Source organism: Nicotiana tomentosiformis, chromosome 3 (genome assembly GCF_000390325.3).
Source record: "Nicotiana tomentosiformis chromosome 3, ASM39032v3, whole genome shotgun sequence".
In the NCBI taxonomy this organism is placed as follows: Eukaryota; Viridiplantae; Streptophyta; class Magnoliopsida; order Solanales; family Solanaceae; genus Nicotiana; species Nicotiana tomentosiformis.
Genome location: NC_090814.1, coordinates 132776622 through 132802757, shown reverse-complemented (window position 1 = coordinate 132802757; position 26136 = coordinate 132776622). Strand labels below are relative to the sequence as shown.

Below are 26136 nucleotides of genomic sequence, written 5' to 3'. Positions count from 1 at the left end.
TGATCAGTCCACTTTGGCATACCAAATCCTATAAATGCCTTGTCTTCAAATAACTTGTGTAGTGATCTAGATAGAACCTCAACTATGGAATGCTCGGGTAATAATGAATATCACATTAAAGCTTCACTCGTGAGAGTTTCTCCGAATTTTTTTAGCAACACTGATTCAATTTCGTGAGGAGCTAAATCATTTCCCTTCACTGCCATTGTATATGTGGTAATATGCTCATGTGGGTTTGAAGTTCCATCATACTTTGGAATTTTAGGCATTTTGAATAGCTTCAGGATTAGTTCTGGTGCCGCACTCAACTTGTACGGTAATTGAATATACTTCTTCGAGTTCAAGCCTTTCAATACTGGTGGCGCGCCCGGGATTTGATCCATGCGGGCTTTACTTCCTTCATGAACCGTAAAAGTTCATCCTTGAATGGATCGTTTTCATTGTTGAGGCCGGATCTACTCCCCATCGACCCCCGTCGGAGCCGACTTCGCCCCTGGGAGTGTTGTTGTCAACTCTCTGCGTCGTTTGGTTTACGAGAACATCGGGAGGAATTGGATCTCGTCTGTTTGCATTATTTGAAGCACCTGATAACGCGTGCTTCAGTTTCGTCATAACCTGATCCTGTCGCGTGAGATGGCCTAGAATGATTGCGTGTTGCTCTTGCAAGACCCTCACGGTATCCGATACATGCTCCTCATCAGCATCATAAGGAGTTGTCTCCCGAACCTGTTGAGGGTACCATTTGTCATGCATCGGCGTGGAGTCATTCCCCTCACTGCAGGTGTCACTGATCGAATCCTCGAAATGAGGCTGATCCCCCCGAATTTCAGGGTTGTGTGTGTCGTTAACAGTGTTATCTGCCATTTCTCGTGATTTGGCTAAGACAAAGTTATCAAAACACGTTAGTAAAAAAAAAGGCAATGATCAATTTAATTGCACGGTTGTCTAGGCTCCACGGTGGGCGCCAAACTCTTTACCCATAAAACGGTACAGTTGAATTTATATGTGATTTCTAGATAAGTGAATTAATTTGATCGTGAAATAATATAACAATTGAAGAAATGTATAATACTTAGCCTTGAAATATAGATGAAACAGAAAAGATAACAGTTCCGGAAACAAAGCTTCCGGGCACAACAATGATGAGATCAAAAAGCAGGTAAATAAAATTGTATTAAGATTTGTATAGAATACAATGTAAGTTTAGCCAGAAAATTAGTGTCCTTCCAATGATCACTAAGCTTATTATTTCTAGCTATGAAGTAGGTACTAGGATTGTACCATTCTTTAATGTCAATTATGAGAAACATTGATGAAGACGTAACGGTGAACATAAATGCCAAATTCTCTGTAACGGACTGTCATTCTTAATCCTGTAGAATATTTCTTATTAAATATTATCGGACGCAAAGCATTTAATGCCTTTATGAACATTATCTCTTCCGGTGACAGACATAATAGCTGCGTACGGTCTTCGGTCCTCCCCGTCTTGGGTTTCACGTGTCCCCTCCTGGGGTGGCCACGTGCCATAACATATTTTACCTAATACATATTCTAAAGTCATTTTTGAACACCCTTATCTACTTTACATTTACTCATCATCGCGGAGGAGAAGCGTAGATGCCCTAGTTAGGAGGTGTGAGCGATTGACATTGGCAAGTATGAAGAGAGGTAGAGGGCGGCCTAAGAAGTATTGGGGTGAGGTGATCAAGCAGGACATGACGCGACTTCAAATCTCCGAGGACATGGCTCTGAATAGGAAGGTGTGGAGGTCAAGCATTATGGTTGTAGGTTAGGAAGGTGTCGAGCGTTTTTCTATGTTGTTCCGGGGGCAGGGCTAGGCTGATAATGTTTCGCATTGGGTTGTTAGTGGTTATGTAGTTTCCACACTATTTTCTATGGCATTATTACTGGTTATTGTTATTGCTTTACCATCCCTAGACTCCACTTGTAAAATTTTATTGGTTGTTGTTGTTGTATCTACTTTACATTTACTCATCATCGCGGTATAAATTAATACTAGTAACAAATGTGAATGTTGGAGTCTTGAAGCAATAGTTAAGTTATCTCAGAGTGATCTATAGGTCACGGGTACGAGCCGTATTGATATTTGTATTAAGGCAGATTACCCATATCATATACTTTTCGGATGCGGCTCCTCGTCGAATTTTGTGTGAATACGAAATGTTTCGTGCATGCAATTATTCCTTTTTAATAATAAATGTGAAAACACATACGAAAGACTTTCGAAAATGATTAGAAAGATCGGCTATATTGGGTTTGCCGTCAAAGCAAAATGGGGCCTTTAGTCCTTCCGTGGAATGTAAGACTGCGTTGAACGTGGATCCATTCCTTCCTAGTCCTTTTCAATTGTCCAATTGGAATTGGATGAATCTAGTCATAAACAAATGGATTGTCCGACATGACTAGCTTAAGTGGCAGTTCGGATATTTATGGCAAAACAAAGGGTGTTAAACTATAAGAGAGTGGTTGACGGTCATGTCATTCGAAACAGTCTGATTAAATCTCCATTTCCCAACACGAGAAATATATGTCATATCACGAGATATCATGATATAAAAGGATTTTTCATAAAGTCCAGCTTTTCGTCGGGAAGATATTCAATTCTTTTCCTTTATCTTTTTAGTACTATATTTGGTTTTAGTAATGCCCAAAAGGGTCCAAATGACCAACCATGTCATTATATTATACACCAAATTGGAATTTCTATTTTTAACATTTTTGAATGATTAGCATTAGCGTAGCTGAGTAGGTTTGATTTGTCTACCGTGGAAACAATGAATTTCTTAGTAGAACGTTCATAAGTTTTGAAAGTTTTTTTATTTATTTTTTTAACTATGTGTTTGTTTAAAAAAGTAATTTAGTTTTTAGGAGATTTTGAAAACTAAAACTTCAAATTTCAAATACAACTTAAAACTTCTTTTTGCGTCAAATCATGACCATTTGAAACTTTTTAGCTGAAAAAAAAAAAATTTAACATGTCAAAACTTGCCAAAAAATTCATGTCCAAACACATTTTCAATTTCAAATCAAACTTCACTCAATCACCTTTTTCAAAAAAATATTTGAGAATCTATATCCAAACGGTACTTAAAAGTTTGGCTGGTGACAAATTCCTCAATTGGACTTTCAAATGATTACATAATTTCTTAAAAATAATGGGCTACTCTTACCTTGTAATTTGAGAAGAAAAGTTGAAAAAAGATCTTTCATATAAATTTGTTAATTGGCCTTCTTTTTATACAAGGGGTAGGCACATGAGTAGCCCATAGTCTTTTGTTTCCTCCAAAACTGAGAACATAAAACTTTATAAATACCTTGTCATTGTAATGTGATAACTAATTACTTCTTTTTTTTATAATTGACAACCAATATTTTCTTAGTATGTAATGGGTATAATAAAATATACTAATCGATAACCCAAAAAAAAAGGAAGGTGTAGATCCATTTCTGAGGAAAACTAATTTTTTTTTTCTCATAGGAAGACTAATTTCATATTAGAAGAAAAGTAGTTTCCAAAAATTTCCACTAGAAATGGTGTGTTCGGGACTTCAGGTTTAAGATAAGGAAATTTTATAAATGTTGATACCTTATTTATTATAAAAAAAAAGGCAAAAGGCCCAAAAATGACCTTGTGGTATTCGAAATGGACCAATTATAACCCCCGTTTAAATTTGAATCCAAAAATGACCCTGCCGTTATAAAATGGGTCTAATAATGCCCTTGTGTTATTCAAAATGGATCAATAATGCCCTGAATTATTATTATTTTTTAAAATGCTTTTAAAAACTGAAAAATATATATTCTGTAAAAACTAGAAAAAGAAAGGAATTTGCAAAATATATATTTTTAAGTCTTTTCAGTTTTTTTAAAGTATTTATTTTGTAAAAACTGAAAAAAAAAAAAAAAGCTGGAAAAAAAAGCTCTCCTAAAGCAGTGGACTACATATGCATTAGTTTTAAAAAAATAAAAATATTTTGCAAAATCTTCTTTTTTCAATTTGACGGTTCAATATTTTTTCGGTTTATTTTTATAAAATAAAAAATCTACCATAATTATCCGTACAGTTATAGATTTATATAAAAATATACGGTTTTATTAAAAAAAACCTAAAAATCGGTTCAGCACGGTACGATTATGTCGGTTTAGTCGATTTTTAAATATTCATTTACAGTAATATGTCGATTTTTTTTTAAATAAATTTCCAGTTTTTTAAAAAAAAAAATCCAATAAATTTCCAGTTTTTTTTTTAAAAAAAAATATTCAGTTTTTACAAAATAAATACTTTAAAAAAACTGAAAAGACTTAAAAATATATATTTTATAAATTTTTTTCTTTTTCTAGTTTTTACAGAATATATATTTTTCAGTTTTTAAAAGTATTTTAAAAGAAAAAAAATTCAGGGCATTATTGATCCATTTTGAATAACACAAGGGCATTATTAGACCCATTTTATAACGGCAGGGTCATTTTTGGATTCAAATTTAAACGGGGGTTATAATTGATCCATTTCGAATACCACAAGGTCATTTTTGGGCCTTTTCCTTAAAAAAAATACCCTTTTAAAAATTTATCTCATATAGTTACCTTTTAATTTTTATAGCAAAATATCCATTTATGGTCATTTCCTACCTTTAAGCCATTAAATATGCTTTGTATTATTTTTCTCTCTCCTTTCTTTTTTTACTCTCACAAAATTACCATATAGGAAGTAAACTTATCTCTCTTCCCTCTCTCCTCCTTTCTCTATCCTCTTTCTTCACTTTTCCCCCCGATTTTTTCCTCCCCTGCTTTAGAAACCCTAGCAGGGGCTGTGCCGGCGACCACTTCCCCATTCCTTGTTGTGCTGCATTCAACTTTTTTTGCTCCAAAGAGTTGTGGTAAGTAGAAACAAAGATCTGGAAAAAAATAAAATAAAGGAGAAACAAAGATCTGGAGAAATACAAGTGCAGATCTCAAAATTTTCAAAGCAGAAATGAGAGATTCACTACCTGGACGACTCAGAGGGCGCCGGTACCGGTGGCGACGCCCCACATGGTGGCGGCCTGGATATCGGTGGATTGGGGATGGAGTTTGGGGCTGAGGAACTTGAAGAGTCTGTTACTTTTTTTCATTGTATTTCAATGTATCTCGTTGTATTCCATGTATTTCATTGTATTCACTGTCTTTAGTTTTTTCTACTTTTTCAATATATTCACTGTATTTAACTGTATTCAATGTAATTATATAATTTCAAAGTTTAACTTTGTTTTACTGTTTTGTCCAGCAGTATATATTCAGCAGTATGTATTCAATGTATTGTAGAATGTATTCATATATTTTTTTAATTAATATTATTTATGTATTCAGATGTATATATGTATTCAAATGTATCTGCATTATGTATTCATATGTTTTTGCACTATAGATGACCTGCTATACTTCATGTATTCAATGTATTTTTATGTATTTAACTGTATTCAATATAATTATATAATTTCAATATATAAATCTATTTGTAAAGATACCACTAAAAAAAGAAAGGATGGATTGAATCTCTGAAGATTGCTCTGTTTTGGGGGTGTTTTTCGGTTGAGAATCTTTTCTATAACTGAAAATACAAATTTTGTGTGTTATAATTGAGTTTTTTGAGTTATATTAGGAGTCTATCGCGTTAATTGATTCACTTACTGTTTTTAAACAGCTGAATCTTTTTTTTTTTTTTTTGCAAATTCCGTTATTGTATTCACGAATACAACTCACGAATACATATGAATACAGTCTATACGTTAGCTGTAATTCCCTTTTTTCCACCAACTTTTCCTATTGTGTTCATGAATACATTAGTTTAAATATATTGAATACACTCTATAACAAGTTAAAACATAGCTACAAGAAGTAATTTAGTAAATGGTAACTATGGCAAGCTAATAATCACTAAAACATAGTGATTTCTGAAATTTCTCTTAGGATAACGACGACCCATATTACACAACCAGAATTGAATGGGCCATATTTACTTGGGGAAAAATAGCAAGAATAGGATATTTTAGTGTCACTATTAACTTTTTGACCTAGGTAGTTTGAGAAAAAAGATATTTTTACTTACCTATACTAATTTTAGAACTTATTTATTCTCATCATTGAGGTTTAACTTAATTACAGTCCATAAACAAATTATCAATTCTATGCAAAGATAATAGTATATTGGACTCTAATCTTCCATACTTTCTCTCCCTCTTCCACCCAAAACTAAAATTATAAATTAACAAAAGAATGTCTAGGTTCTTTCTCCTCAACTTCAGCCATACCTTTACGAGAACAAAGAGATTTGGCATCAAGCAATTCTATTATATTTTCTATTTTTTTTATTTTCTATTTTTTTCTACGTTAAACAATGAACACGAATTATCACTTTTGAACGAGGGGAGATCGATAATCTCTTTTAGATTTTTGGAATCAATAAACAAAATAGTATTAACCAGAAATGAGTAGATTGAATTGAAAACTATGTTAATCTATTAGAAAGCATATAAGCTTTGAATTCGAAAATAGAAATTTGCAAAATTATTTTTTATTTGGATAGGGTGTTGTTGCAAATGATTGAGAATATCCTTTGGAGTTTATATCTCTATTTTGAGAGAATTTGGTGAAGATTCGAGTGGTTTTGATTGAAATTTCAGATTAAAACTAAAAAAAATGAAGACATAAACAAATTGTATATATTTATATGTCGAGTGTAAAATATACAAAATTTTTACAACTTACATAATTATATACAAGTTGTATATAAATTGTAGTTTTGACCGATTTTGTACAAAAAATATATATTAAGTTATAAATAAATTATAGATTTTGACCGAATTTGTATATATTTGTAAAAAAACTTTAGTTATTTTCTATAAATATGAATACTTAGACAAACCATATGAATAAGTTTAAAATCTCGTATATATACGAATAAATCCAGAGAAAAAAGTTCCGCAGAATATTAAAGTTCGCTTGACAGATTTTTTTTAGTCGTAGCAATAATCAGAATATTGCCACAAATCATAATTGATCAATAGAATTTTTCAGCATTGTCGATGAGAGTTTTGGTGACAATCATAATTTCTTGTGCTTTAATAATCTAGTACTGGAAATTCTGATTGTTGTCAGAATTTTTGGTGGTTTAAAAATTTTGGCGAGCGTATTTTAAAATTTTGACGTGTGGTTATTTTTCTAAATATTTATTTTTTAATAAAGTCAAAATATAAATAGTGATTTTAAAAAAAGGTACATTCAATGTAAATTTTACTTTACTTGGTTATATGGGCTTTGCTTCTGAATACTCTCGAAAAAATTATGCGACACAATAAACACTGTATTTACTATTCATAGTTATACTTTCAGAAAATTACCATTTGTACGTGTATTTAGATTTTATAGTAAATTTACATGTAGTACTGAAGCAACAGATTAATTTTTTGTACCCTTTGTATACATCGTTGTATTTGGCCTTGGTTATATTCGTTAAGCGAACGAATATAGTTGACACAGACTGTATTTGTTGCGCATCTGAATACAAGTAATACAAGCTGGTAATAACTGATAATTAGCTACAAATAATAATTAATCAAACTATAATTATGTATAGTATTTAGGCTCCAAATTACGGTGCTTTATGAAATTTTTTCAATATTCTCTCTCGGGATCGATTGATATGAAACTTCAATTAAATTCAACTACTGTCGTCTCATAATAAAAAAGTTTGACGTCTTACATCATTTTTAAAAATTTCACCAATTTCCCTTCTAAAAACCAATATTTTGTTATATGGTGTTAGTTTGGTACTTTGTCAATCATCCATCAATGAAAGAAGTGTAATTAACCAATGTATTTAATCAATTTTGAATTATGTCTATACAATTCTTAAGATAGTATTTCGTAATTATACGTACGGATTTATTATTTTGCAAGGTACAATTACAAAATGACGATAACTTATGGAGCTAAATTAAGTTTGTGCGATGACTTTAAAGCTGCACGTGTGTTTTTAGTGCCTACACTTCATTTGGTTGATGAAACTATATTTTCAACCAAGCGTTGAAGGATCAACTTATATAAAAATTAGATCAAAATATTTCTGTAATGCTTCTAATTTACCATCCAATTGCTTTTATTTAAATTTTTGTTTCTTAAACAAGTATGATCCAATTGATTGAACTTTGAAAACTCAAGCAAAGTGATTAATAAATCTTAAAATTGAACATATGCGCTGTTGATAACTTGTGTTTGAATTCTTATCCTCCCTCAGCTTATTAAAAGAAAAAGTTAAACGTATAGTAGAAGTAAAATGCTTCATCCACCATTCAACATATACACCGACTCTTTTTTTCATATAAATCATTGTCAGTTAATCAAAGCCAATTAATATAAATTTTCAACTTAATTTTATCTCTAATTATGAATTTATGACAAACTAACTCTCCCCCCCCCCCCCCCCCAGTTTTCATGATAAACTAAACTAACTAATATAGTATATGTTATAAAATATAGCTCAAAGTAACAATATAGTACAAGGAAAAACAAGCTAAGAGATATAGAGAGAAGGAGATGAGAGATTCTTATTTCTTCTTCAATTCTGTGTATTTTTCTATCTATTACAAGGCCTTTATATAGGCATAAAAATTGAAGAAATATGTCATTGAATATGTCATTAAGCATAGAAATATGTCATTGAATATGTCATTAAGCATTTGAGAAGATCACGGAGGAAGAGTAGACATCCACCATAATTTAAGTTTTCTTATAACACTCCCCCTTGGATGTCCATAGATAATGTGTCTCATTAAAATCTTATTAGGAAAAAACCCTATGGAAAAAAAATCCTAGTGAAGGAAAAAGAGTACACATGTTTAGAAATACGCATTTTGGTTGCCTCGTTAAAAACCTTACAAGTAAAACCCAGTGGAACAAAACCTTGTAAGAAAAAAAGAGTACAATGCGTATTAACTCCCCCTGATGAGAGCATCAATTCACATCCTTGAGCCTTCGCATCCCAATCTTGTACACTAGTTTCTTGAAGGTTGACGTCGGTAGAGATTTGGTGAACAAATCAGTCATATTATCACTTGAACGGATCCGTTGCACATTGATATCACCATTCTTTTGAAGATAATGTGCGAAAAATAATTTTGGTGAAATGTGATTTGTCCTATCCCCTTTTATGAATCCTCCTTTCAATTGGGATATGCATGCTGCATTGTCTTCATACAAAATTATGGGTAGTTTGCCACACTTCAAACCACATTTATCTCGAATAAGGTGTATTATAGACCTCAACCATATACATATTCTCGACTTGCTACATGAATAGCAATCATCTCAGCATGATTAGATGAAGTAGCCACGATTGATTGCTTAGTCGATCGCCAAGATATGGCAGTGCCTCCATATATAAACACATAGCATGTTTGAGATCGAGCTTTGTGTGGGTCTGATAAATACCCAGCATCGGCATAACCAACAAGATCGAGACTGCAATCATTGCCATAAAATAATCCCATATCGGTAGTCCCTTTTAGATACCGCAATATGTGTTTGATTCCATTCCAATGTCTCCTTGTAGGAGCAGACCTATATCTTGTTAAGACATTAACTGAAAAAGTTATGTCATAACTTGTAATGTTAGAAAGATACATTAGTGCACCAATTGCACTAAGATATGGTACTTCGGGACCAAGAAGCTCTTCATTATTTTCATGAGGTCGGAATGGATCTTTATTTATATCGAGTGATCTCACAACCATCGGAGTACTCAATAGATGTGCTTTATCCATATAGAATCGCTTTAAAATCTTTTTAGTGTATGCTGATTGATGGACAAAAATTCCATCTTTCATATACTCAATTTGTAGATCAAGACAAAATTTTGTTTTTCCAAGATCTTTCATTTCAAATTCTTTTTTAAATAGTCTACTGCTTTAGGAAGCTCCCTAGGAGTTCCAGTGATATTTAAATCATCAACATACACGACGATTATAACAAATTTAGATCCAGATCTTTTTATAAAGGCACAAGGACAAATTGAATCATTCTTGTACCCTTCTTTCAAGAGGTACTCACTCAGGCGATTATACCACATGCGCCCTGATTGTTTCAATCCGTATAAGGATTGTTGAAGTTTTATTTAATAAATATCTTGGAAACCTTAATATGCTTCAAAACAATTTAAATACTTCAATGATTTCTATTATACGCATATCACATTTTTTTGTATTGCCAGATTAAAACCTGAAATGACGACATCCACCACAGGAGAACATGTCTCTATCTAATCAATGACAGGATATTTACAAATCTTCTTGTGACACAAGTCGTATTTATGTCTATCGACTTGACCTTTTTTTTCGCATAAGAACACATTTATACCTCTATTGGCTTTATACTTTCAGGTGTTGGGACTATCCGTCCAACTTCATATTTTTCAGGTGAAATCAATTTTCATTGCGTATTTTTCATTTGGCCAATCATTTATCTGTCCAAATTTCATGACAGATTTAAGCTCAAAATTCTCGTCAATATTAATAATATTGAGCGCTACATTATATTAATAATATAGTCGACAATCATTTTATATCAGTTCTACTATTACCCAATAAAGACATAACTTATTGAGATTTCTTTATCTTATTATTTTAAGGTATCTGAGCCTCTCCCATGAGGTCTTATGAAGTGTTATGTTACGGTGCTCTTCTAGAGTACTTGCCTCCTTATTATGACCATCTTGAACATTTGCTCATCTCCTTTTTCAAGGAGTTTTATCTTTGGAACCGATTAGTCTATTATGCTTCATGCATGCCATAGACTCTATTCATTATGAACTTTATTTTATTTGGAACATTAGCAGCTGGATATGACATTTAGCTTTGGGTCAGCAAAAACGCCTGGCAATATTTTGCAAATGAATTATCACTTGAACTTCAAGTTCACATTTTCTAGTATGAGGATCTAGATGTACTCATAATAATTCATTACATGCATTACTTTTTCAGCTGCCCATTTTCTCCCACTATTGTTGGGATCACCAACACATATCCCTAACCTTATTTGGGGATCCATCTTTGTGCATTGTGGTAGAATAATTAAATCATATAGCACATTCATATTTTTAAATGGAAATTATTTGGTTCCTGACTCTGAACCGATTGTGATAGGGAGAACTTATCATAACTTGGCTAGATGCGTACAAGTGTTGTTGTATATTAAATAATACATCACATACCAAATTTTATTTTGGAAATTTTGTTTTCATAATCAATGGTTTAGATATAATTGGAGGCATACAATTTCTGCTAAACCAACTTGGATTTAAATCAGTATTATCAAGATAAATCATCATAATTTATATTCTGGAACTGTGCTCTAATAATTTGAGTAATCAATCTTGCAAAAGCCAAACTGCAAGTTGATAACAAATGCACATGTGATCATAGAATAGATGCATCTATTAAAATCATATAATAGTAAATGGTCCACATAACAGGTGACTAGGCCTATATATTTATCACCTTTTATTTGTTCCAAAAATCAAGAGATTCAATCCCAACCTTAACTAGTATATCATGAGAATAAGCAGTACAAGAGAATTCTTGAAGAATTTTCTATTTCTTCAATATATGCTAATGTAATTCTCAATTAATTTTTCGCATCATAATTGAACCTGGATGGTCAACCGATCATACCAACTAATATTTGTTTCAGTAAACCTCTAGTTTACTTGTGACATATATTCCATCATCATGCTTATATTTGTGTAGTACAAATAGAAAGAAAATCGGGTAACCTTTCATATTTACCCGTTATGATTATAGAAATATGAAAATATTCAATATTCCTTTCATTTATAGTATCAATATGCCAACCACTTTGACTTATACACTTGAAACTCAAAAAGTTTCTTCTCAGACTTTACAATATCAATGTCGTGAATAATTTTATTCATCCTGGTAGTAACAAATTAATTTTTCCAGAGCTCTTGACAACTTTTATACTACAAGATCTTTTGTCACACCATTTATATGGTAAATGTCTCCTTCACGGAGAAAATTATATCATAATAAATTTTCATGGTCAAAATCATCATAAGCAAAATCATTTCTTGCTTAATTTTACCTTTAATAACATTTTATAAGGCACAACAAAATATATTTTTTTGGCGTATCACATGTACGCGACCAATGACATATTCATGTAACCACACAATAATATTTATTCTCTTTATTTCACTCAAACCTCCCTTAGAGGTAAGTTATGTGGTATTCATCTAACCATGCATTGCATGTCTTTATTCATTACTTTTATCACATATTGCCACATTCACCTTTAGGAATGGGTCTGCATTCTCAATGCTTATCACAAGTCACATTCTCTTCAAGAAATGGATCATAATCAACGGCGTGCTTTATTATTTTTCATACTAATTTGATGGTAAATATTGCCTTCACATTTTGAAGGACTAGTTTGAGAACCCTTATTGTTCTCCTTTTATAATCATAGTGATGATTATTATTATTTTAATTTTGAAATGCCCACATTCATTGTTCAACCACTTGTATTCATTTAGACTTATTATGCGCCGCTACCACATTCACTTCAAGAATGGAGTAAATCAAGTGAGACAATATTCATGTCTTTTCATGAAAAATATATTATTTTTTTTAGTTATCATTATATCATCAATATGATATAGTGAGACTTAAACCCAATGTCTTACCAATATAAAGGCATGTTAGGCCATAATGAATTGGGTCTCAAACCCAACTCTTATCATCATGGAGCATCAGGACTGGATCCTGATGTCTTACCCTCATGGTGCATTGCGACTTGAACTCATTGAAGTTGATATCATTAATAGTAAATGACAAAAACAATTTCAAATACGAAGGAAATGCTTACCTCTTGAGTTAAACTCTTCATAATCTCATTTGGATATAATTCTCAACAATAGACTTTCGTTTACTCAAATCAGCTAAGTAATTAGTGTCAAACAAATATATAAAAATACAAAATAATATTGAAAATTCACAGGTGGTCTTTGCTGCAATAAGCTTACTTCAAGATGAAAGTGATATGACCAGAACAGTAAGAAAAAATTATGTATCAAATAGAATAATAGTACTACTAGTTACCATGCACTTTTGTGGAAACTAAGTGTTATGCTCTCTAGAAAAATAAAAAGAAGTAGCAGAACCTTTAAGTCAATCAGGAAATCAAAAAAATAGTGGACAAATCTCAGTCTATTATCTACTACTATATGTTTTCCATATAGAAATGATTCAACATGTTAATTTGATAAGAACTATCATCAATGAAAAATTTGGTGTAGTACATACTTCTTGTACTAATATTTTATCTTATCAAAATAAAATAGTTACAAATATTATTATTATTATTATTATTATTATTATTATATTATATTTGACAGTAAAATAATGTATAATCATTATACTAGGCATACTAAAATCGTATTATAAGGTAAAATCATAAGCATACATAATAAAGTATAATTTTAATTTTGCAGATTATTTAGTATACCGCATGTCACCTATTATTTAGTTCATGAAAATTTAACAAGGTGATATCCTTAGCAGCCACATAAATACTATTTTTCTAATAACCAGACTATTGCTTATTCTAAATAGTGGTACAAACTTATCCGGTTTAAAGCTCGGACTTATTGCTGGAGCAGAAAGACGTGTCTGTAACACTACATACCTTTCTGAATAAAATCTGGATAATTTTGATAATAGATCATCGAGATATACCTTACCAGAAGTGGAATTCAACCTTGAGGTTAGAGACTTCGTACTGATAACGTGTTATAAAATATAGCTCAAAGTAACAATATAGAACAAGAAAAAATAAGCTAAGAGATATAAAGAGAAAGAGACGAGAGATTCTTATTTCTTCTTCAATTGTGTGTATTTTCCTATCTATTACCAGGTCTTTATATATGCATGAAAAGTGAAGAAATATGTCATTAAATATAAAAATATGTCATTGAATATGTCATTAAGCATCTGAGAAGATCATGAAAAAAGAGTAAATATCCACCATAATTTGATTTTTCTTATAACAGTACATATTTTACCGTAAACATCCGATGTGGCTAACTATTTTCTCCAAGAATAGTGAGGCTACAGAGAGACTTCCTGCTCGCCACAATACATGATCTCTTCTCCTAGTTTCAAATAATACGATATACTGCAGAATTTCATATTGAAGCAACCAATAGGAAACTTTTACCCCAAAAAATAAATAAATAGGAAAATTCTTCTTTCTTCCTTCCATCTGAAATTCTTAAATCTGAACTTTTCCATTGACCATTTTCGAGTTACAAACTAAACCTCTTTAACTTTGACTTGGGCGATCTAGGGTTTTCGTCTTCCTCAGATCTCATTGCGAACACAATTTGAATCTATTAGTTATTAAATCCAAAACCCACTTTCTCATTTTCACTGATTCTAACGTAAGTTCTTCTTGCCTTTGCTACCTACATATACATATATAAGTGTCGTGTAGATGCATTTAATTTTTGATAGTAAATAGCATATTATAGTAATGGATAGTAACTATTCGGCTATTACCAAGGATTCTTTTGTTGAATTACAAGTGAAAGATGACAACTTTACCGAAAATGGACATTTAAAACCAAACTCCCCGGATGATCTTGAAGCTGATGACATTGATTTTGATAATTTACCACTTATTTTTGGTGAAAATAAATCTGGGTCTGGTATATATGGGGCAGTATTTAATCTCACAACTACTATTATTGGTGCTGGGATTATGGCTTTGCCTGCTACTATGAAAGTTTTGGGTTTAGTTCTTGGGATAGTTTTGATATTCTTGATGGGTATTTTGTCTGAGATTAGTGTTGAATTGCTTGTCCGGTTTTCGGTTCAATGTAAGGCTTCTTCTTATGGGGAGGTTGTTCAGGCTGCATTGGGTAAAACAGCTAAGATCTTGTCTGAGATTTGCATCATTGTGAATAATGCTGGTGTTTTGGTTGTTTACTTGATTATAATTGGCGATGTTCTGTCCGGTTCAATTCGGCATATTGGGGTTTTTGATCAATGGTTAGGTCATGGAGTGTGGGATCATAGGAAGTTAGTGATTTTGATCATATTGGTGGTTTTTCTTGCACCCCTTTGCGCGATGGACAAGATCGATTCATTGAGTACGTCTTCAGCTGCTTCTGTAGCTCTAGCAGTTGTCTTTGTTGTGGTTGCTTTCACTATAGCATTTATTAAGCTTGTCGAGGGGAAAATTGAAGCTCCAAGGATGACCCCTGATTTCGGGTCTAAGAAGGCAATCCTAGACCTGCTTGTGGTGATCCCTATAATGTCAAATGCATATGTTTGTCACTTCAATGTTCAGCCCATTTATAATGAGCTTGAAGGCCGCTCACCTCAGAAGATGAACCGTGTGAGCCGAATTACTGCTGTTATTTGCGTGTTGGTATATGCTTCTACGGCAATTGCTGGCTATTTACTTTTTGGAAAAGATACTGAATCTGATATACTCACCAATTTCGACAAGGACCTTGGAATTCGTTTCAGCACAGCATTGAACTACATTGTGCGTGTTGGCTATGTTTTCCATCTGATTCTCGTTTTCCCTGTTATTCATTTCTCCCTGAGGCAGACAGTGGATGCTTTGTTGTTTGGAGGATTAGCACCACTCACAGAAAGTAGGAAGAGGTGTCTGGCTTTGACTGCTGTTCTCTTGGCACTCTTATATTTTGGATCGACTATGATTCCTAACATCTGGACAGCTTTCAAATTTACAGGGGCCACAACTGCAGTCTCTTTAGGCTTTACGTTTCCATCTCTCATTGCTCTAAGGCTGAGCAAAGAAGGGAGCGGTTTGAGTGTGAGGGAAAAGATTGTGTCTTGGTTCATGTTGATATTGGCCATTATAGTTAGCATTGTTGGAGTGTGTGGCAATATTTATAGTATCAGTAGCGAGGGTGATTGAGGTTTCTTCTTTTTCATACAGTGGAAAGACCTCTTGCATTATCGATCCAAGTGAGGATAAGTCAAAACTGTCATTTTGTAGAAGGAAAGTCCTGAGATATACTTCCATTTAAAAAATCATTTGAGCTTTACCAGTCCATGTAGAATAGCAAGAGATTGCCTACATTATCAAAAAAGCAAGAGATTGCCATAGCTGTTGAAGATTGCATATAATAGTGAATTAGTGATCACGGATTCAAGGAGAAGTGTTAGTTATTGAGAGTTACAAGGATTATGACAGCTGGTAAAGACTAAATTCTTTTTATTTGTTTGTAATTGTTAAAGTGGCTCGCTACATATTCATAGATTTCTCTCCCTGCCATACAGGGCTTACTATACCATGTACAATAAACTGATCTTAAATGTCGTTCTTATAACTACCTGAACTATCTGAAACTTTTACGCCATTCGTGCAGGTCGCTACTTATGCGCTTCATTTTATGCAATTTGTGCTAATATGTTTTCCACGATTATTATTTGCTGGTCAAAATTATTCTCAAGTTTGCTCGGAAAAAACAGATTACTTCTTTTGTTGTATAAATTCTACTAAACGCGCTTTTAGGATTTAGAATGCTGCGTCTATGACTATGAATTGTAAAAGTAGATTGCCTTATGTTTGTAAAGTGGGTACTTGCTTGAATGGTAAGCCTTAGCTATATCTTCTTAATCATGTTGCTTTCAGATCTCATGTAATTATCTGGTATAAACTGGAGATATGGAAACTCTGAGAAGTTGAAACAGTTGTCCCATGACTAATGTTGCCGTTTTTCCTTTCAAATCTAAGTTGCTTTTCTACTTGTTCACTGCATGCCATTTGTGAAAGTTTTAATCGATGATCTCGATATATAAACACAGGATTCATGGGAATGTATAAGTTGTTGATGGTCAATCTTCCACTAAACTTGTTTTTAGAGAATTAGAATGCTGCAATCTCTGACTCCTTACTTTTAACAATTAAAAAAATGTCTCTTGACTCCTTACTATGAAAGGATAGATTGGGCTGTGTTAAAAATGGGTACTTTCCTGAATGGGCAGTCCGGTGCACAAGGCATCTCGCGTTCACGCAAGGTCTAGAGAAGGGCGCACCCAAAGGGGTGTGATGTAGACAGCGTAACCTAATGCAAGCATTCATGGCTGCTTCCACGGCTCGAACCCGTGACCTATAGCCTAAAGGTTACACAGAAACAACTTCTTTAAAGTATCCTTCAAACTTTTCCATAGATTCTTTCCCGTGCCATGTAGGGGTCATTAGACCATGTACAGTAAACATCATGTGTGAATGCTATTATACATCAGTATTGTTCCTAAACTTCCTGCACATTTAAGTCTTGTTCTTCATTCGCAACTTATGGTTATTATCTTTTAGAGAGCTTAACTATTCTTCTGTTGGTCAAAAGCCTTCTGAAAAAATGCTTGTACAAAGGGTATTAGTTCTTCTGCTGTAGAGAACTACAAAGTGTGTTGAACTTGTTTCTACTAATTAATTAATGCTACAATCTGTGACTAAGGTCACCTCTGGAGTGGCTAGCTTAAGCTTGAAAACAGATCTCAGGTAGCTTCCTGAATGAATGGTAATATATGGTAACACACCTATTCGGTAGCCAAATTTGCCCCATAACTTGTTTCTGGAAAAAGAAACATAAACAATGTTAGGTGTCCTCCAACATGATCCATGTTTTTGTATCCTACTAAAATGCTGTAAATTCATGACATTAAAATCTTAGCTCATTATAGATATTTTTAAGTGATGGGTTTGGGTACTAATATTAATTGGCTTACTGTTGTTTACCAGATTAGGTTAGATTGGATGTTGACTGTTGAGTATGCAAATATTTGGACATTTGCGTTGATTACTACTGGTAATTGGTAAGATTTTTTAAGCTAGTGAAATATAGTTTTCACCAGAAATTTGGAAGCTCCCGTCATGTTTGACATACCATGACCGATCCAGAGCTAGCGCATATAATGTGTTCTGGTTTAATCGTTCAGTATCCGAATTTTACTGGCTGAATTAATCCGAATTCACAACAGACAAGCTCACTAAAGAAGTAAAGCTCCCTACCGAATGCTTCTCCATTTCCTACTCTGAAATAATACTCTAGATAAATGAAATGGATATACGTCTTCTTCTGGGTTTATACGTTTATATACGGTCAAAACCGAGTTTACCCTTCGTATGACTAATCAAGATTGGAGCATGATGGACCGAGGTTCGTCATTATAATATCGAGCTGTGATGTGAAGATTGGAAGGTCGAGCTCGAGACGTTGAGACTGATCAGTACCGAGATCGATTCAAAGTCGAGCTCGAGACCCAGAGACCGATCAATACCGAGATCGAGTCAAGGTCGAGCTCGAGATCCAGAGACCGATCAATACCGAGACCGGCCAAGATCGAGACCGAGCCAAGGAACAAAAAAGCTGTTATAGCCGCATTTGGGGAGAGAATCTCGGCTAAAATCACGGCTTGAATCAAGGAAAAGCCAATTAATTAATCTATCATAGGATCCCCACTATATATTTTTAATTATATCCAAAGTAGGATTTCTCCACTATATTAAGAGTGACTATCGTTTGTAAAAGGCATTGATTGATATACATGGATACAATATACATTCTCACATTCAGATTTTATTGAGATTTACATAACCTCTAGCAGGTATTATCCATTTTTGGGCTTTGATATTGATTCATCATGTTCTCTTATCAATCATATTCATCATGTTCTCTTATTAATCATTCTCTATTTAATTTGGGTTTGTATTCATTCCTTTTTACAGTTAATATTCGATATATCTTTACTTATTTTTCCGATTTGTACCAAGTTATATCGTGTATCCTTAGTACTACGTATAAATTCAACTCTATCCGTTTTTCGGGTAAACAGTTTGGGGCCCACCGTGGGGCTAAGGATAATAGTGATTATTTGGTACGAATCTCTGTAAAACACACTATTTTACGCTTGCTCTTGGAAGTGTCTTTGATTCCGGGTTTAAAACGACAAACTCTCAATTAAGTGTCCTACCTATCGACAACGAAGTTGGCCTTCAAGATGAGAACAACAACCTGACGGCCGGGGATGAAAGCCCACTCGTCGACCCCGTTGGAACTCGAGTCGTAGATCCAATTGACGTTAATTCATATGTGGCCATTAAGGCGAACCAACGTTCCGACCCCGAAAATAACATTCATGGTGGAACTCGGCCTGTAGTTCGAAATACCCAATATATTGGAGAAGACGGGATCAACCTGCGTATGATTTTTGAAATGTTGCAAGCTCAACAAGTAGCAATAGCTCAGTTGCAGAGCCAAACCCAGGCACCGAGCAGGGCCGAGCCCGGTCCACCCCGAGAAGTCACCCACAAAATGGGGCCAGCTGTAGTAAGATCAAATGAAAAAGAATCGGGGACTAATCCCGAAATTATTAGGATACTCGAGGAACTGACAAAACGAATTGAGTCATGAGAAAAGAGGATTGAAGCAAACAACAAAAAAATAAAAACTTATAACTCCAGGGTTGATCAGATCCCGGGGGCACCATCGATATTGAAAGGCTTGGATTCCAAACAATTTGTACAAAAGCCTCTCCCCCCGAGCACAACTCCCAAATTGATCCCTAAGAAGTTCCGCATGCCCGAAATTCATAAATATAATGGAATGACTGACCCCAACGAACATGTCACTTCTTACACATGTGCCATTAAAGGGAACGATCTAGAAGACGACGAGATCGAATCCGTATTATTGAAAAATATCGGGAAAACCCTGTCAAAGGGGGCAATGATATGGTATCATAATTTACCGTTTATCATTGCCCCCTTTGACAGGGTTAACTCTATCGATTCTTTTGCTATGCTTGCAGCTTCTTTCGTAAAAGCACATATCGGAGCCAAAAAGGTCGAGACCAGGAAGTCGGACCTTTTCAAGGTAAGACAAAAAGATAACGAGATGCTAAGAGAGTTCGTATCTCATTTCCAAATGGAATGAATAGATCTACCACCAGTCACAGATGATTGGGCCGTTCAAGCTTTCACCCAAGGACTGAACGAACGAAGCTCGATGGCTTTACAACAGTTGAAGCAGAACTTGATCGAGTACCCGGCTATTACTTGGTCCGATGTACACAATCGATATCAATCGAAGATTAGAGTCGAAAATGACCAGTTGGGTTCTGGGTCCATTATTAAAAAGGGACATCGACCGAGAACCAAGGTCGAACAAGGACCGATATCGGCCGTATAACGAAGATCGTAGGGGTAGCAAACCTAAACGCAACTCCGTACGAGGCGAAAGGAGAAGTGATCGAGGCCAAGGGTATCGGGGGGTGATGAACAAGAATAGGTTCGACAAGCATACCGGACCTAAGGAAGCACCACAGTTATCAGAATATAGCTTCAACATTGATGTATCTGCCATCGTGTCGGCTATCGGACGCATCAAAGATACTAAATGGCCTCGACCTCTGTAGTCTGATTCATCCCAGAGAAATGCCAATCAAATATGCAAGTATCAAGGCACCCATGTCCACAAAACGGAAGATTGCAGGCAGTTGAGAGATGATGTAGCCCAGTTATTCAATGAAGGACACCTTCAAGAGTTTTTAAGTGATCGGGCCAAAAATCATTTCAAAAACAGAGATTTCAATAGACAAAACGAATAAGAAGAGCCACAACACATCATCCACATGATCATCGGAGGGATCGATGTCCCCCAGGGGCCGGTGCATAAACGCACTAAGATGTCAATTATAAGAGAGAAGCGATCTCGGACTCAGGATTACATACCTAAAGGAATCTTGTCCTTTAATGACGAAGACGCGGAAGGAATCATGCAGCCCCATAACGATGCACTGGTCATATCTGTACTTATGAATAAAACTCAAGTTAAGCGTGTGTTAATTGATTCAGGTAGTTCGGCCAACATCATTTGATCAAGGGTCGTAGAGCAACTAGGTCTACAGGACCAGTTCGTGCTCGCAACCGTGGTACTAAACAGATTCAATATAGCGTGCGAAACTACTAAGTGCGAGATAAATTTGCCAGTAAACGTGATCGGGACCATCCAAGAAACGAAGTTCCACGTAATCGAGGGTGATATGAGATATAACGCCCTATTCGGGAGGCCGTGGATCCATAACATGAGAGCAGTACTCTCGACCCTTCACCAGGTTTTAAAATTCCCAACACCAGAGGGAATCAAAACGTTCTGCGGGGAGCAACCGGCTGCAAAGAAAATGTTTGCCGTCGACGAAGTGATTCCGATATCATCATTATCATTGACAAAGGGATCATATTTGAATGAGAAATGGGACACCAAATAGCAATGTCAAACGGCAGCCTCGACCCAACTAGAAAATTAGAAGACTGACAAAGATGATGATTATGGGATCCTTCGATCCTTTATGGTCCCCGATGATTTCGACGCTACCAAATCAACGGTCGAAGAATTGGAGCAAATCACGCTAATCGAAAATCTGCCCGAACAAAAGGTATACCTGGGCACGAGGTTAAATCCCGAGCTCAAGAAAAAGCTTATTCAATTTCTTATAACTAACATGAACTGTTTCGCTTAGTCCCACCTTGACATGACATGGATCCCACCAAAAATAGCCACTCATAGACTAAGCTTGGATCCAAAATTCCATCTGGTAAAGCAAAAAAGAAGGCCTCAGTCCGAGGTCAAACATGCCTTCATCAAGGACGAGGTAACCAAACTTCTTAAGATAGGATCCATTCGAGAAGTAAAATACCCCGAACGGCTAGCAAACATGGTGGTGGTCCTTAAAGAGGGAAACAAACTTAGAATATGTATAGATTATAAAGACCTGAATAAAGCATGCCCTAAGTATTCTTTTCCTTTGCCTAATATCGATCGTATGATCGATGCCACGGCCGGCCACGAGACTCTCAGTTTTTTCGATGCCTACTCCGGGTACAACCAGATACATATGAACCTGGAGGACCAGGAAAAGACCTCGTTTATCACTAAGTATGGTACCTATTGTTATAACATAATGCCATTCGGTCTAAAAAATACTGGTGCAGCTTATCAACGCCTTGTAAACCGAATGTTCGAAAAAGCAATAGGAAAATCAATGGAAGTTTATATTGATGATATGTTAGTTAAATCCCTACGAGCAGAGGACCATTTAAAGCATTTGCAGGAAACTTTCGATATACTGAGGGAGTACAATATGAAGCTCAACCTCGAAAAATGTGCACTCGGGGTTGACTCGGGCAAGTTTCTTGGTTTCATGGTATCCAATCGGGGAATCGAGATCAACCCCGATAAAATCAAAAATATCAAAGATATCACGGTAGTGGATAATATAAAGGTCGTGCAGAGGGTGACGGGACAGATAGTCGCCCTAGGACGATTCATTTCGAGATCCTCAGATAGGAGCCACCGATTTTTCTCAATACTTAAGAAGAAGAGCAACTTTACATGGACTCCGGAATGCCAGCAAGCTTTGGAAGAACTAAAGCGGTATTTATCAAGCCCGACGCTGCTTCATACACCGAAAGTGGACGAACAACTTTACCTGTACTTAGCTGTCTTGGAGATAGCGGTAAGTGGAGTCCTGGTTCGAGAAGAACAAGGTACGCAATTCCCTATTTATTATGTCAGTCGAACCTTAGGCGAGGCCAAAACTAGATATTCATACTTACAAAAATTAGTGCTTGCTTTAATAAGTGCCTCTAGGAAACTAAAAGCATATTTCTAGTGTCATCCGGTATATGTTGTAACAACTTATTCTCTTCGAAATATTTTGCACAAACCCGAGCTTTCGGGTCGATTAGCCAAATGGGCCATAGAAATCAGCGGGTACGATATTGAGTATCGACCCCGAACCGCTATCAAATCTCAAATCTTGGCGGACTTCGTGGCTGACTTTACGCCAGCCTTCATACCCGAGATTAAAAAAACTACTTATAAAATCGGGTACCTCTTCGGGAGTCTGGACCCTCTTTACGAACTGTGCCTCGAACGCGAAGGGCTCCGGACTAGGCATCGTACTAAAATCACCCATAGGTAATGTAGTTAGATAGTCTATCAGAACTACAAAATTGACTAACAATGAGTCTGAGTATGAGGTCATGATTGCAGGTCTCGAACTAGCTAGAAGCTTGGGAGCGAAAGTCGTAGAGGCTAAGTGCGATTCCCTCCTCGTGGTAAACCAAGTTAACGGGACTTTCGAAGTCCGAGAAGATCGAATGCAGAGGTACTTGGATAAACTACAGGTGACTCTACATCGATTTAAGGAATGGACCTTGCACCATGTACCCCGAGAACAGAACAACGAGGTCGGCGCTCTTGCAAACTTAGGTTCATCGGTCGAAGATGACGAACTCAACTCGGGGACTGCCGTACAACTCACGAGATCGGTAATCGAAAAAGGTCACGCCGAGATAAACTCCACAAGTTTAACCCAGGATTGGAGAAACAAATATATAGAGTACTTCAAGAACGGGAAGCTTCCATCAGATCCAAAGGAATCGAGAGCTCTGCACACAAAGGCAGCACTGTTCACTTTGTCCGAAGACGGAACGCTGTTTAGAAGGACGTTTGATGGACCATTGGCAATATGTTTGGGACAAAGAGATACCGATTACATCCTACGAAAAATTCACGAGGGCACTTGTGGAAACCATTTCGGTGTCGATTCGTTGGTCCATAAAGTAATCAAAGCAGGGTATTATTGGACCGATATGGGCAAAGATGAGTTCGTTCGAAAATATGACAAATGCCAAAGACATGCGCCTATGATTCATCAACCCGGGGAGCTACTTCACTCGCTCTTATATCCATGGCCTTTCATGAAATGGGGAATGGACATCGTTGGGCCCCTCTCATCGGCCCTAGGTAAGGCTTAGTTGATTTTGTTTATGACTGATTATTTCTCTAAATGGGTTGAAGCACAGGCTTTCGAGAAAGTCAAAGAAAAAGAAGTGATAGACTTCATTTGGGACCACATCATATGTCGATTCGGGATGCCATCCGAGATTATGTGTGATAGTGAAAAATAATTCATCGGCAGCAAAGTAACTAAATTTCTCAAGGATCACAAGATCAAAAGGATCATATCAACACCTTACTATCCCAGCGAGAACGGACAAGCTGAATCGACCAACAAAACCATCATCCAAAATCTTAAGAAGAGATTGACCGACGCCAAAGGAAAATGGAGAGAAATACTATCCGAGGTCATATGGGCATATCGTACAACATCGAAATCCAGTACCTGAGCAACACCATTCTCGTTGGTTTATGACATTAAAGCTTTGATCCCGGTCGAGGTCGGAGAACCTAGCATCAAGTTTCGATATGCAACAGAGGAGTCGAATAACGAGACCATGAATACGAGCCTAGAATTGTTGGATGAAAGACGAGAAGTTGCTCTCGTCCGATTGGCCACCCAAAAATAGCGAATCGAGAGGTACTACAATCGAAGAACCAACCTTTGACATTTAAAATAGGGGACTAGGTGCTAAATAAAAGTCACCCTCAATACCCGAAATCTGAATGAAGGGAAACTGGGTCCGAACTGGGAAGGACCGTATTAGGTTCTTGGAATTATCGGAAAAGGATCCTACAAGCTCGATATGATAAACGGCAAACAACTACCGAGCAATTGGAACGTATTGCACCTAAAATGATACTACTACTAGGGTACGACCCTCCCATGTTCATTTGTATTTTGAGACTAAGCTTTGCAGGTGTTCGATCAGAAACAGGGATAGATTCTTCAACTCGAAGCCATTAGGTTTGAAAGCACATGTTGCACTTTTTTTTTACCTTAGACCGGTTTTGTCCCAAATGGGTTTTCCGGCGAGGTTTTTAATGAGGCAACCATTGATTATGCTAAATTAGAACAATTCAACAGTATCTGAGGCCTCTTTACAATCAACCTCGAATATTGGGGGGCATTGCCCTCAAATATATCAAGTTCGATACAAGGAAGTTACTTCATGGCAACATGGTTTCGATATGAAAATTTTTTAAGGGACAAATGGTCAAACAAACCATGACCGCGTAGTTTGCTCGAGCCCTGGCACAAAACATGTACGCATGTGTAATGACTTATAAAGAGAAATTTCTTCTTTACCGACCGAGTCCGAATGATTATCCCCACAAATCAGGGACTGCCGTCCTAAAAATCAAATTATATAAACTCTGAAGATCATAAGCCCAAGAGGAAAATCCCGAACTAAAGAGGGATTTTTATTAGGCCACGGCCACAACCACCCCAATTGGGGACTGATAATTCGGGCAAGCTCGAAGTAAAATGGGAAAATAAGCCCAAGACGCAAATTCAGGATTAAAGCTACGGCCGAATTAACACGAATCGGAGACGTCAGAATTCCATAACAAAACAGGGTTAGAAAGGCTACCCCCCGGCAAAATCATAAAAGGCTTCAATAATATCAAAGCCTCGAAAACTCTAATGAGTACAAAATTGTTCGAACTCTCAAACAATTCCCTATTTCATGCTAAGGCATTACAAGTTTCGCAAATATGAGTGATAAGAAACTCTTTCAAGGCGAAAAGGGGACAAGGCCATATACAATCTTTTTTTACAAAAATCTAAGGGTTACTTTACTTCGAGTTCGAGCTATCACTCAATCGACCATAAAGCCTAAGTGTTGTTTTCTGCTTTGAGTTCTAGAGACCGTTCTCGCTCAACTAAAAATATAAGGGTTACTTTACTTCGAGTTCGAGCAATAACTCACTTGACCACAAAGCCTAAGGGTTGTTTTCTACTTTGAGTTCGAGAGACCGTCCTCGCTCAACTAAAAACCTAAGGGTTACTTTACTTTGAGTTCGAGCAAATACTCACTCGATCAAAAGGCCTGAGGGCTACACTAGTTCGGTTTTGATCAAATTATCTGAACCCCGATCTTAGAATACAACTTTACAATTCTATAAGGCAGAAAGGAAGAAAGTTTTTTATATATGTCAAAAATCATTTACAAAGGACAGCATGGCCCAATCAAGTTTCTCTACAAAAGATCGAAACGGTCATAAAATAAACACAAAACATACTAATCCTAAAGGACTTATACCTCTCCGGGAGG

At 35.7% G+C, this 26136-nt stretch overlaps 1 protein-coding gene across 1 annotated transcript; it reads left to right on the top strand.

Annotated features, from left to right (window-relative positions):
* The first annotated feature begins 14261 nt into the window (after positions 1 to 14261).
* On the top strand, positions 14262 to 16468 carry LOC104104853 (amino acid transporter AVT6E-like). Its single transcript, XM_009613040.4, has one exon. It carries the CDS (start codon positions 14605 to 14607, stop codon positions 16021 to 16023), a length of 1419 nt encoding a protein of 472 aa, XP_009611335.1. The 5' UTR covers positions 14262 to 14604; the 3' UTR covers positions 16024 to 16468.
* Positions 16469 to 26136: the final 9668 nt, after the last annotated feature.

Excerpts from the sequence above, each read along its gene's own strand:
- LOC104104853 (XM_009613040.4), top strand. The coding sequence starts at position 14,605 with ATGGATAGTAACTATTCGGCTATTACCAAGGATTCTTTTGTTGAATTA.